General features: G+C 35.9%; 1 protein-coding gene across 1 annotated transcript in view; it reads right to left on the reverse strand.

The window, feature by feature from the left end:
• Nucleotides 1-12,875, reverse strand: part of CWF19L2 (CWF19 like cell cycle control factor 2) — a 127,221-nt gene that overhangs the window by 38,986 nt on the left and 75,360 nt on the right. Inside the window, 3 exon segments of the mRNA XM_043993680.1 lie at nt 1,197-1,317; nt 2,983-2,988; nt 3,149-3,357. Of these exon segments, the coding sequence (XP_043849615.1) occupies nt 1,197-1,317; nt 2,983-2,988; nt 3,149-3,357 (336 nt within the window).

A 12,875-nucleotide genomic window follows, 5' to 3' on the forward strand; every position in this document is an offset into this window, starting at 1 on the left:
GCTATATCAACCCCACCCCCTGTTCTTGCCTCCCTCTATCCTCTAGGAACAATTAGCCAATAAACATTCATTCTAGGAAAAGTCAACCAATTGGTTAACCAATTGGTTGACCAATTGCCCTATAGATCCCTGGGATTTACCAGTCCAAAATAAATGCCCCACTACTTAGAATCCCCCTATTAGAATGTTAGAACTTAAAGTTACATAGAAATTCAGTGAAAAACTGAGCTTAGAAACAGATTTCCTTAGGATACCATCTATTGACTCTATAATTCATATTTCTTTATATAATAGGTACTATGTACCTGTGTAGTACTATGAAGGAAAAGTGAATTAAATAGACAAAGCAGCAAAAGTAATGAGTAAATGGATATGATATGTATACTATAAAAATAAGTGCTCTAAATCTGCGTTTTTTCTGAACAAAATTGAGCTTGTCATTCCTTCATTTCATAATATTACATTTTTTAACAAATTAATAACAAATGATTTCATAAACAGCAAAATAAGCCACCTCTATTACTCAGTTTGTGACACTGGAAAAAACATTTTCATCTTTGGGCCTCAGTTTCTTCATCTATAAAATGAGGGAGCTGACTAGATGATTTCCTGACTATTCTAAATCCTATAGTAAATAATACATGACATTTAGATGGTGTTTTAAGTTTTACAAATTGTGGGGCAGGTAGGTGGCGTAGTGGATAGAGCACCAGCCCTGGAGCCAGGAGGAACCGAGTTCAAATCTGACCTCAGACACCTAAACACTTACTAGCTGTGTGACCCTGGGCAAGTCACTTAACCCCAATTGCCTCACTCAAAAACCAAAAAAAAAAAAAAAAAAGTTTTACAAAGTGCTATACATTATCTCATTTAGAACTTTATAACAAACCTTTTAAGACAGAGGCTGTTGGTATAATTTTAGAGATTAAAAAAAATTAAGCTTTAAGAGGTTAATTGATATGATCACATAATTAGCAAATGTTGGAGATAGGATTTGAACTCAAGTCTCTCCTGTGCCCAGCACTCTATATCACCACTGTGTAGAGTTAATGTGGGGCTGGGCATAAATTATTGTGTGCTAAAATATATGTAAGTTGTAAATTCACAAAAATAGCTATTCTGATAAATGATTTTAAAGTCTTTTCTGAACTGATTTTACTACTTAGTAACTATATAGTTACTAAGGATATAGAAACTAACCTGGACTTCCTCCCAAATGTCTTCATCCAATACAGTAGCTGCTGTATGGTGTTGCAATGGGACTATCAGGCAATGCCCTTCAGTAAGTGACTGACAATTGGGCAAGCATAAGTAAACCTAGGGGAGAGAAAATATCATTATAATAATTAAATGTTACTACAATTTGCTTTCATTTTTAAATTTACATCTTTGATTTTATATTATATTTAATTCAAAATATATCCCTCTTCAATTCCCTTACCCAAAGTGCCACGGTTTAGTCCTTCCCAGTCAAAGTGTACCTACTCTGTTTCTAGTTCTTTGCTACCATACAAAGTTCTCCAATGAATACTTTGGTGTATACGGGACCTTTCTGTCTTTTAGCTCTTTGAGGTACATGTCAACAATGAGATATCTGGGTTAAAGCATATGGAAATTTTAGTCACTTTTTAAGCACAATCCCAAATGCATTTTATCTTCAAATGTTGAAGTACTGGATTTAATTGGGGGAAAAGATGCCAAACTGATCTTCATGTCAGTCAAATATTACTACCTACTGTCTCAACTAGGCTACCACTGCAATAAGATAATGCTATTATTCCTCTCTTAATTGATTTTCTACCAAACTTTACATAGCACCTGTTCCAAATCTCTCCTCAAACCTCCCAAAACCACCCCCTAGGGACAATACACTCTGAACTCCTTCTTCTACATGACTCTACAATATATCAAAAACTCTCTGACATCATCTTCCATTTTCTCCTCATTTATTCCAGCCTCTAAGGAGGAAATGGCCTGTCTGCTCCACATCCCTCTACTTGTACAAACTATTCCATCCCTTCTCATTTTCTCTTGAAAGACTGCCATTAGAATCATCTCATCCTCCTCACCATCTATGTTCATGTGCCTGCCCCTCCCTCCCCTCCATCCACCCCCCCCCGCCCCCGCTCTCTCTCCCTCCCTCCTTCATACACACACATACACGCCTACCTTCAATCTCTCACAATTTAGTCTCATTCCTTGTACTGTTCTTTAAAATTCCTTACTTGACCCTACCTTCCCTCTAGTTATCAATCGATATCTCTCCATTTCACAAACTGCTAGAAAACTGTTGATCCTCACTGTCATTTCAATCTCATCACTCAATTCTTCACTTACTTGCCAAATCTAATCTTTTCTTTACTCTCATCCTTCTTGACCACTACCTGCAACATTTGACACTACTCATCATCTCTTTGTAGACAGTCTTTCTGCTCTACAATCTTGTGATACTGCCTCATCTCTCAGTTCTCCTCTAACCTGGGCTGACTGTTCCTTCTCAGCTTCCTTTTCTGAATCATTATTAAAATGCACTCCCTATTGGTGGGTATACCTCAAACCTCTGTCCTAGGACCTTTTCTCTTGTTACCCTCTTTTTATCGCCCCTTCAGATTACATGGGGCAGCTAGGTAGCACAGTAGATAGAGTGCCAGGCCCAGAGTCAAGAAAAACTCATCTTCCTCAGACACTTATTAGCTGTGTGACCCTGGCCAAGTCACTTTACCCTGTAAGTCTCAGTTTCTTCATTTATAAAATGAGCTAGAGAAGGAGATGACAAACCACTCCCAGTATCTTTGCCAAGAAAACCCCATATGGAGTTATGAAGAGTTGAAGATGACTTAAACAACTAAACAATAGCGCAGGTAGGTTCAACTACAGCAGATCAAGTTCAAATATATGTAATCTATATGTCTAGCACTAGTTCTGCTCCAAATTCTAGTTGTATATAACCAATTGCCTATTAGACATTTCGAAGTGGATGACCTGTATCTCAGTCATTTTTATAAGAGAACTCATTACCTTTCCCATAAAATCCACATTTCTTCCTACCTTCTCTATTTCTATTGAAATAATTAAATCAAATACAAAACCACTAAATATAAAACATCTTTTTTTCTAACTTAACAAGTTTTCTGTTTTCATACCTTACACCTATTGCAACAATAAGGTGTTTGGGAAGTTGAGAACCATCAAAACAATATGGACAGTTATCCATTTGTGCAGTAAGCATCTGATGTTCTGTGATTGCTTTTTCCCTCTGTTTCTCCTCGTCGTCATCAAAACATTCACTCTGGGTTGCTTTTGAGACAAACATATCATCCAAACCTGTAATAATCTTTATCAAGGTTTTTCGGTAAGCTGAAAACACACAGAAAATTGTGTTAATATATGAGTAAAATAATAAAGTCATGTCTGAAATTTTATTGTACTCTAACACAGAGAAACTGTAGCTGACAAACAGTGATACCATGTTGGTACATTCAAAATGAAAATATTGGCAATCAACTATAAATATGTAAGAGTCATAGGGAACTTCAAAATGTCCACAAAAGATACTACCTGAGTAAAAAGAATAAAATTAAATGATAAAATAATTTTTATACACATGATACTGCATATGCTAGCATTTCAAATTTGCATTTTAAGACTGAAAATAAATCTTTTCCACAAATTGGAATAAACACATACCGCCTTACACACACACACAACACACACACACACACGCCCCTCTACCTTCTGAAATACTCTTCTTTCAAGGCTAAATTCAGGTATCAACTTCATTCTACTAGCTGAAAAGATTGTTTTCTCTCTCTCATCTTGGATTTCTGAACTGATGATCAACAAAAAATTAGTATGGATTGTTTTGTCTTTATAACTCCAGTGCCTAGCACATAGTACAGATATCCCTTCCACATTGCAACTTTCCCCATGGAGGTTTCAATATATCACAGGTTGGCATAAGAAATTAAATGGGAATTTGGGGGGGGGGGGGTGTCCGGGAAGGGAGTTTTGCAAAAGTCACAGATGATATGCAAAGGCCTGCAGGATACACAGAGCCTATGAACTTAACTTAACCCAAGTTGTATGATAAGGTATTGTAAATATCCCATAAAAGAAAAAGAAACAATTCAGACTTCTTCCCTGGTACAAAAGGAGGGCCAAAATATTTTACGTGGATTTTTCCAGATCACAGGGGCAGCACCCGTAACACTTGCTAGCGGGAAAGGATGACTGCAGATGCTTAATAAATATGTAGTTATTGATATAAAACGATTTGAGATAGGTTCTGTGTCTTATTTATTTTTGCAATTTCACCAACACCTGACATTTTATACATATTATGTATTTAATAAATATTTGATGAAATCTATTGGTCAGGCTTATACAGGTCATGCCACTATGATTTTGTCTCACATATTTTTCTTACCTAACTTTAAGTATACTCAATGTGAAACATAATACAATTTGGGAGATATTCTGTGGTAACAATTACTTCATGGAACGGTACAAAATCTTATAGAAAAGGGTTCATCTCTTCAAGTGGATTTTAATTAGGAAAAAAAAATCAAATGAAAAGCTTATGTATTTTTCATGATTTCAGGATCCTGTCTTTTTTTTTTTCTTTTGAATTTTGAAAAAAAGTGAGGCAATTGGAGTTAAGTGACTTGCCCAGGGTCACACAGCTAGTGTCAAATGTCTGAGCCGGATTTGAACTCAGGTCCTTCTGAATGCAGGGCCGGTGCTTTATCCACTGAGCCACCTAGCTGCCCCCAGGATACTGTCTTTACAAGGATATTAGTAATCTTGATTACAAAGACAGACATTTTAAATGACATGAAAAACTCTAATAAAAAAACTTTACATTTATGGGTTTCACTGTAAATCTTTAACATGAAATGCTACTAATAATGCTTTATATCTTCAGTTTATACCTCTTCTACACCAGACTTACAATAAAAACAGGAAGCTTTTACAGTGGTAAAGATCTTCCAGGTATATGAAAACTTCCCATAATAATCAATGAAGCTGAAATTTTAAAACACAAATTTCATTTATTTTAATTCAGGGAATAAAAAGCTATTCTCAACCTATACACTTTTAATCAAGTACCTTTGTCATAAGTAGCATGAACTTTATACAGTATTTGTAGGGCATGTTATCATGAGAAACAAACTCAATAAAGAAAAATTAAATTTATTTACCAACCAAAACAAGATATATTGCAGTTGTTTATTTGAAGGGTATGAAGGATCAACAAGATAGACATCTTAAAGCAAGAAGAAATCTGATCCCATAGGTAGAACTGAAATCTGGTGAGATGAGACCCATACAGGGACTATGGTTATGGAAAGACATCTTATTCAAATGAAACAAGATAAAAAGAAGAGATAGAATAGACTTTTATAAGAAGATATATTCTTATGTAAGTAAATGAGGGAACTACAGGAGAGAAGTATAGAAGAATGCATGTGGGTGAAGATGAATGAAGATAAACAGACAGTGGATATTTTCAATAGAATACAGATCACAGACATAATGACAGAGAGATAACTTAAGAAACTGGCATGAGAAATAATTATTAATAATGGATATCTTGAGGGACCCAAAGATCTCCCCTTTTTAGTCCTCTCTTCCCTACTCTCAAAGACAAGGCCTCCTTGAGAGATTTCATCAAATCTCATTTAGGTCAAACCCAACCCATACCTAATCTAACAAAAGGAGACAGACTCTTGTCTACATAAACTGAAGGAGTTTACTGATGAGATTTGACCTGCATCAAACAGTTCTAGATGGGAACCATTGTGTCAGTTAAGCTTGGGTGGGAGTCTCTACATTTCTCACCTGATGTCATCTTTACTTCATTTTAATATAACCCACCTCCAAATGATGTTACCAATTAGATTTGACTAGTGTGTGATGCCCTCCTTCAGTGGAAAGGTATATGAATCAGACCCAACCACAAGGAAGGGGTCCTTTGGTCTGAGAAAGATGGACAAGAGAGCAATATCTTATTAATAACCCACCATCCATATTAATATAATAATTAAATTACCCAAATACCATGACTCTCATCTTTTTAAACAACACACTTGGGAGGGCAAAGTGTTCAAGATTCAAAGAATGAAAAAGTAGTGATGGGGGACTTCAACTACCCAGGTATCATCTCCTATCATTCTTTCTTCTGTCTGTCCTAGAAAAGCATTGTATGAATATTTAATTACATAGGTACTAATATGATCATTGTGTTTCAGAGTTTTGGATATCTAAAAATTTGGTAGCTTTCACAGAATAAATGTGAATTTTGTACATTTGTCTTCTTACTAACAAACAGGTAAATATTACCTGAGCTGCACTCAGTGAAAATAATACTTGATTTTATTAAGTAATAATCTTCCTTCAAAAGGTGGAGGTATCAAGAAGTATAAATTTTATTCTAGATGTAATTCTTTTTTTAAGTTAGAATTTTCCCCATTACATGTAAAAACAAATTTTCGCATCAATTTTTTAAAACTTTGTGTTCCAAATTCTCTTCCTCCCTCCTTCACCACCCCTCTTTAAGAATTCAAGCAATTCAATATGTTATACATGTGCAGTCATGTAAAACATTTCCACATTAGAACAAAAAAAATTCTATTTCATTATGTATTCTGATGCCATCAGTTCTTTCTCTGTAGATGGATTGCATTTTTCATAATTCCTTCTAATAGCACCCTGTACATTATTTCTTACAGCACAATAGTGTTCCATCTTAATCTCATCCCACAATTTGTTCCATCCATTCCCCAATTGGTAGGCATCACTCCAATTTCAAATTCAACTTTCTTTTTTTAATCTCTTTTAGGGTACCAACCTAGTAGTGGTATTGCTAGGTCGAGGAGTATTATGGTCCTTTGGCCATAGTTCCAAATTGCTCTATAGAATGTTTGAATCAGTTTACAACTTTACGAAGAGTATATTCATGTCTCATTTTCCCCATATTCCCAACAACATTTGTCATTTTCCTCTGCTGTCCTATTATTCAATCCAATTGATGTGAAGTAGTATCTAGAATTGTTTTGACCTGAATCTCTCCAATCAATAGTGAGTTAGAGCATTTTTTTCACATGGCTATAGGTGGCTTTGATTATTTCATCTGAAAACTTCATGTCTTTTGATCATCTATCAATTGGGGAATGGCTCCCTTTTTCACAATTTTGACTCAGTTGCTTCAAATCCTTTTTTTTCCACAGTCACTATCGCTAACTGTATTAACCTCTATCCTATTCCTGCCTCTTGATATTTACTCTATTTTCTATCTTCTTTCACCTTATCCCTCCTCAAAAGTGTTTTGCTTCTTACTACCCCTCCCCCAATCTGTCCTACCTTCCTTTGCTCCTCCCCCCCTTATCCCCTTCCCCTCCCACTTTCTCACAGGGCAAGATATATTACTATATACACTTGAGCCAACTGTGATGAAAGTAAGGCTCACTTAAAAAAAAAAAAGTAAGGCTCACTCATTCCCCTGCTCCTCCCCATCTTCCCCTCCACTCCATAAGCTTTTTTATTTGTTTGTTTCTTTTATGTGACATACTTTACTCCATTACATCTGCCCCTTTCCCTTTCTCCCAGTATATTCCTATCACCCCTTAATTTTATTTCAAAGATATCATCATGGGGCAGCTAGGTGGCACAGTGGACAAAGCACTGGCCCTGGACCCAGGAGGATGAGAGCCCAAATCCAGCCTCAGACATAAGACACCCACCAGCTATGCAACCCTGGGCAAGTCACACACCCCCTGACTGCCCCACCAAAAAACAAAAACAAACAAAAACAATAAAAAATAAATGCTTTACAAATATCATCCCTTCATATTCAATTCACACCTGTGCCCTCTGTCTAAACATATTCCATTCAGCTGCCCAATACTGAGAAAGTTCTTACGAGTTAGAAGTACCACCTTCCCATGTAGGAATGTAAACTGTTTAATCTTTTAAATTATTTTTAAATTATTGTGCTAAACTGTGTTTTCTAAAATTATGGATTGCTATTTATATATTAATGGTTATTGCACCTGTTTTGGCAGTAAGCATTTATTATTAATTAATATAATATATACCAATAAAGAACTGACCGCATGGCAGTTGGCACAAGCAGGAGAAAAGTTCCAGACCCATTTTGTCTCTGAGAGAGACAAGTGGTCTCAAGGCCTAAAATGAAGAGCAACTGCATTCCAATCTAGGAGAGGAAGTCCAGGAAGCCAAGAGAGATGCCAAGAACAGCCAAGCAGGCTACACTGCAGGGGTCAAGGCTTTTATCCTCTTTTGATAGAGGCAGGTTATTATACATTCATCAAAGCTAATTGGTTAGAATCATTCATTTCTATTGCTTGACATTACTTGAGGGTGCCCCAAATTAAAAAGAACTCTACAGATAAACATCAGGGAAAATAATGCAAAAGAACTTCACCTAAATTGCTCAAGGCAAAGTCCATTATCTAGGAGTGGTTTAATCCCATCAACTAAATTTAGACAAAAGAATCAGTCTCCACAGTACCTTTGGGCTGGTCCCAAAGATTAAAACTTCATTTTCTCATTCTAATTGGACTTTCCGGAGGGGCCTGGGGGGAGAAAAAGGGACTGAAACTGATCTGGGTTCCCCCCAAGAAATATATTATTAATAATTATTTTCTCACATTTCCTTGCTATCATTCCTATGTCATATAATCACTGAATTTAAATCTCAATCTAGGGGCAGCTAGGTGGCCCAGTAGATAGAGTACTCACTGGCCCTGGATTCAAGAGGGAGTTCAAATCTGCCCTCAGACACTTGACACTTACTAGCTGTGTGACCTTGGGCAAGTCACTTAATCCTCATGGGGGGGGGGGGGGGAGAGACATGACAGACACACAATCTAACCTTATGAGACAACTCTTAGATGATACAGTTGCTCCTAAAAACTATTCTCATGCTAAATCATACACTTCTGTCATGTTTAAAAATTAGCAGATATATAGACATCTTCTGATTGGTATATTATATTTTAACTACTGATGCAGCATTGCCAAAGAAAATTAAGGGAAAAAAATAGGACTCCACACTAAAATCTCACTTCAATGAAAACATGGCCATTAAAAGAGTTTCTTTAGGTCCTGGGTGATTTCAGTCACATATGTTGATTGTACACTTACAATCATTTTCATAAGCAATTCTAGAAATGGGAACACATTATTTGAAATCTATAGGCAGGCTTATATAAGAATGACTCACTTTTGAACAAAAGATGTTTCTTTTGGGAAAAAAACAAAACAAAACAACTTGGCCCAGCAACACTAATGTGACATAAAGATCAGAAAAGCACAAAATGTTCCCTTCTACAAAGAATGGAAGTGTATTTGCTGATCAGCATCCAGTGCAATGCACAGCATAAGAATCTATGACCCACCAATGGCCAAAATCTTCAAAAATCTTTCTAATTACACATTCTCACTCCATTATGCTGCCTACCCAGTAACTGGAAAATAATCCTTACTACTGCCCTTGAAAAATGAGATATACCCATAATCCTGAAGATGCTTTATTCTATAAAACACCATGAAGCATTCAAAGTTATGGCCACCATAGTCCTTATCTTTTAATAGAGACCATATTAATAGCATTATTATAGCACTGGAGAGCAGTTATCATTTTCTCATTCTAATCATAATACCTCTATCACTTTCTTATTCTACTCATAACCATTCCAAGAAATATTCAAGCACTAATTTTTTGGATGAGATTAATGGAAATGCAAAATAATTAGCTTTCCCTCTTGGACTGAACTGGTTTAAAACAATTTAAACTAGATTATATCAGTTTGGACTGGAATGAACCAGTTTAGACCTGATTAAAATGGTAACAGAGAAGAGTGGCAAAGAATAATAGAAGCCATTTACCATCTCAGTAATTCAAAGACTACACAATCAGCTGGCAGTGGAAAGTATTTCAGGTAAATGACCTCTATTCAAACTCCAGCTCTTCCACTTACTACCTGTGTTGACCTTGGGCAAATCAAGTTAGTTTTCCAGACCTCAATTTCATTCTTTGTGAAATGAGGAAGTTCAACTAGTGGATCCTTGAGGCCTGATCCAGTTCAAAAATTCCATGATCTTGTGAGAAAGGTCCATGTTAAAAAAAGAGAACAGACAGAAAAAAGAGATGTATGATTCTCTGAACATGCCCCTCCTTCCTCAGACTCTTACAAGAGAGATGTAATTCACTTTCTGAGATTCACACACTACTGCAAAGCTTTATCAAAGAAGGCATGTGGTAATGAATTGAAAATGGGTCTCAAAGTCATAAGACCTGTATTCCAATCTCATCTCTGATACATTCTGGTCATTTGACCCTGGACAAATCACTTAACTTCTCAGTACTCAACTCCTTGAGAGGATAAAATGCTGACTTGTATTAGCAGAGTTTTCTCATTGAGGAGTGTACCTATACCAACCATGTAAAGATATAAATAATGTTCCCAGCCATTAGCATGGGTAACTAAAAATGAATTGTACCTAATTATACTATGATCATTAACAGAGAGAAGAGGATATAGGCAGAAAAATTAATTATTAATTTACCCATTTGTTAGTAAATAGGCAAATGTGCTAAACTGACATTTATTCTGTGGAAAACATATTTTTAGACACCAAAACTATGCAACACAACAACCTATAGTAGTCCCTTTATCATTAAAAATTCATAACGTGGGGCGGCTAGGTGGCTCAGTGGATAGAACACCAGTCAGGAGTACCTGAATTCAAATCCGACCTCAGACACTTGACACTTACTAGCTGTGTGACCCTGGGCAAGTCACTTAACCCCAACTGCCTCACTAAAAAAAACTCACTAAAAAAAAAAAAATGTGAATTTATTAATTCACATTAGATTTGAATAGTATATTGAAACAATATTGTCTGAAGACATAGTCTTCTCATCACATAGAGTCCAGAGACCCAGCCTCAGAGTTAGGATAACTTGCTTTCAAGACCAGCTGTTTTGTGATGCTGGACAAGTCACTTAAATTCTCCATTTCCCAGGAAAAGATATAAGCATATAAATTGCAGAGCAGCTTTCCATCTGCATTGGTAGAGAGTTTCTTCACCTGGGAATGCCACTCTGTCCACCTATAGTAATGAAATTACAGGTCTAGTAAAAAAAAAAAAAGAATTAAAAACCCATCATCTTCGAAAATGTCTAGGGGCAGCTAGATGGCGCAGTGGATAGAGCACTGGCCCTGGATTCAGGAGTACCTGAGTTGAAATCCTGCCTCAGACACTTGACACTTACTAGCTGTGTGACCCTGGGCAAGTCACTTAACCCCATTGCCTCACTAAAAAAAAAAAAAAAAAAAAAAAAAGGTAGGTGCCTAAATAAATAAACAAACAAACAAACAAATAAATAAAAAGAAAATGTCTAGCTCTGGTTCCATTTTGAACTGTTTCACTGACTGTTTACAAAGAAAAGAAAAACTCTGGTGCATTTAATACTACACCAGAAAAAAATCATAAGGCTCCACGGCCAGTGCTCTATCCACTGCACCACCTAGCTGCCCCTAATTCACATTTTTTTAATTCATTCAGTTGGAGTACACATTCAGAAATTCAACACATAGTTGCATAGTACTCTCTGCTTAGAAACAAAATGATGTCAGGTCTATAATTTAATATCTCCCTAGAATTCCCACAGGAGGTGAGTGAGCAAATTACCTTATAAAGAAGAAAATTTCCCTAAATTTCACTCCAATAATTTCTTTCCAAAAATGACAACAATTTCTGATCCTGAAGAACATATTAGTGCTCAAAATTAGTCCATCATTAGAACACTATAAACCACTGGCTGTTATCATAGTCACAGTCACTCTATCTTTGTAAATTTATCTTTTCTATTACGTTCTTCAATAGTACTTTTAAAAAGAGTGTTTTGATTTTGAGAGATTTCATATACATTTATTGTTTACTGATGAGTAAAAAAACCTCAGGATTCAGGTTTTAGAGAAATAATCACTACTGAAATGTACAAGTAAATTAAACCACAAAGGATTATTTCTGGTAGAAAAATTAATCAAGCTGTAAAATTTTGAAAAAAAGCCATAGAATGTATTGACCTACTAGAAGATGTAAAAGCATACATCTTTTACTAAAAGATTAAATAATTATTTTTCCAGTTTCTGATAAGCTACGTAACTCTTGTGTTTACATTTATACTTTTTCTATTGAATAATTTCCTTTTCATTTTCCTATATCATACACCCCTCCCCACCAAAGAAAAGGACTATCACCTCAGTTATTAAATGCATGGAACTACGGCATAAAGTGCTATTGAAATTAACAAGAAATATCCATATGGCTCTTAAAGATCTACTTGAATTTATGTTGCTATATCAAACTATGTATTAAATCTTAAATGATAAGATTTTCCAAATTTCTCCTAAAACAATGTTTTATTCAGAATATATTTTGAGAAATGGCAACAAAGACCACATCGACTGACATGAATACTGTATATAAACAGTTAAATTTAGTCAGCAGTTACTGCTTCTTCATTCAGACAGTTCTTTATATTGCTTTTTTTTGGGGGGGGGGTAAGGCAATTGGGGTTAAGTGACTTGCCCAGGGTCACACAGCTAGTGTTAAGTGTCTGAGGCCGAATTTGAACTCAGGTCCTCCTGACTCCAGGACAGGTGCTCTATCTACTGAGCCACCTGCCCTTTATATTATTTCTAAGGGCTCTTCCAGCACTGAATTTATGAAACTACTTAAGAGTATATACTATATAACAAAAGGGCACCTGGACCTGGTTATCAAAAGACATGGGTTCAACTCCTGACTGCCACAAATCATCTATCCAACCTTGAATAAGT

Source organism: Dromiciops gliroides, chromosome 3 (genome assembly GCF_019393635.1).
Source record: "Dromiciops gliroides isolate mDroGli1 chromosome 3, mDroGli1.pri, whole genome shotgun sequence".
In the NCBI taxonomy this organism is placed as follows: Eukaryota; Metazoa; Chordata; class Mammalia; order Microbiotheria; family Microbiotheriidae; genus Dromiciops; species Dromiciops gliroides.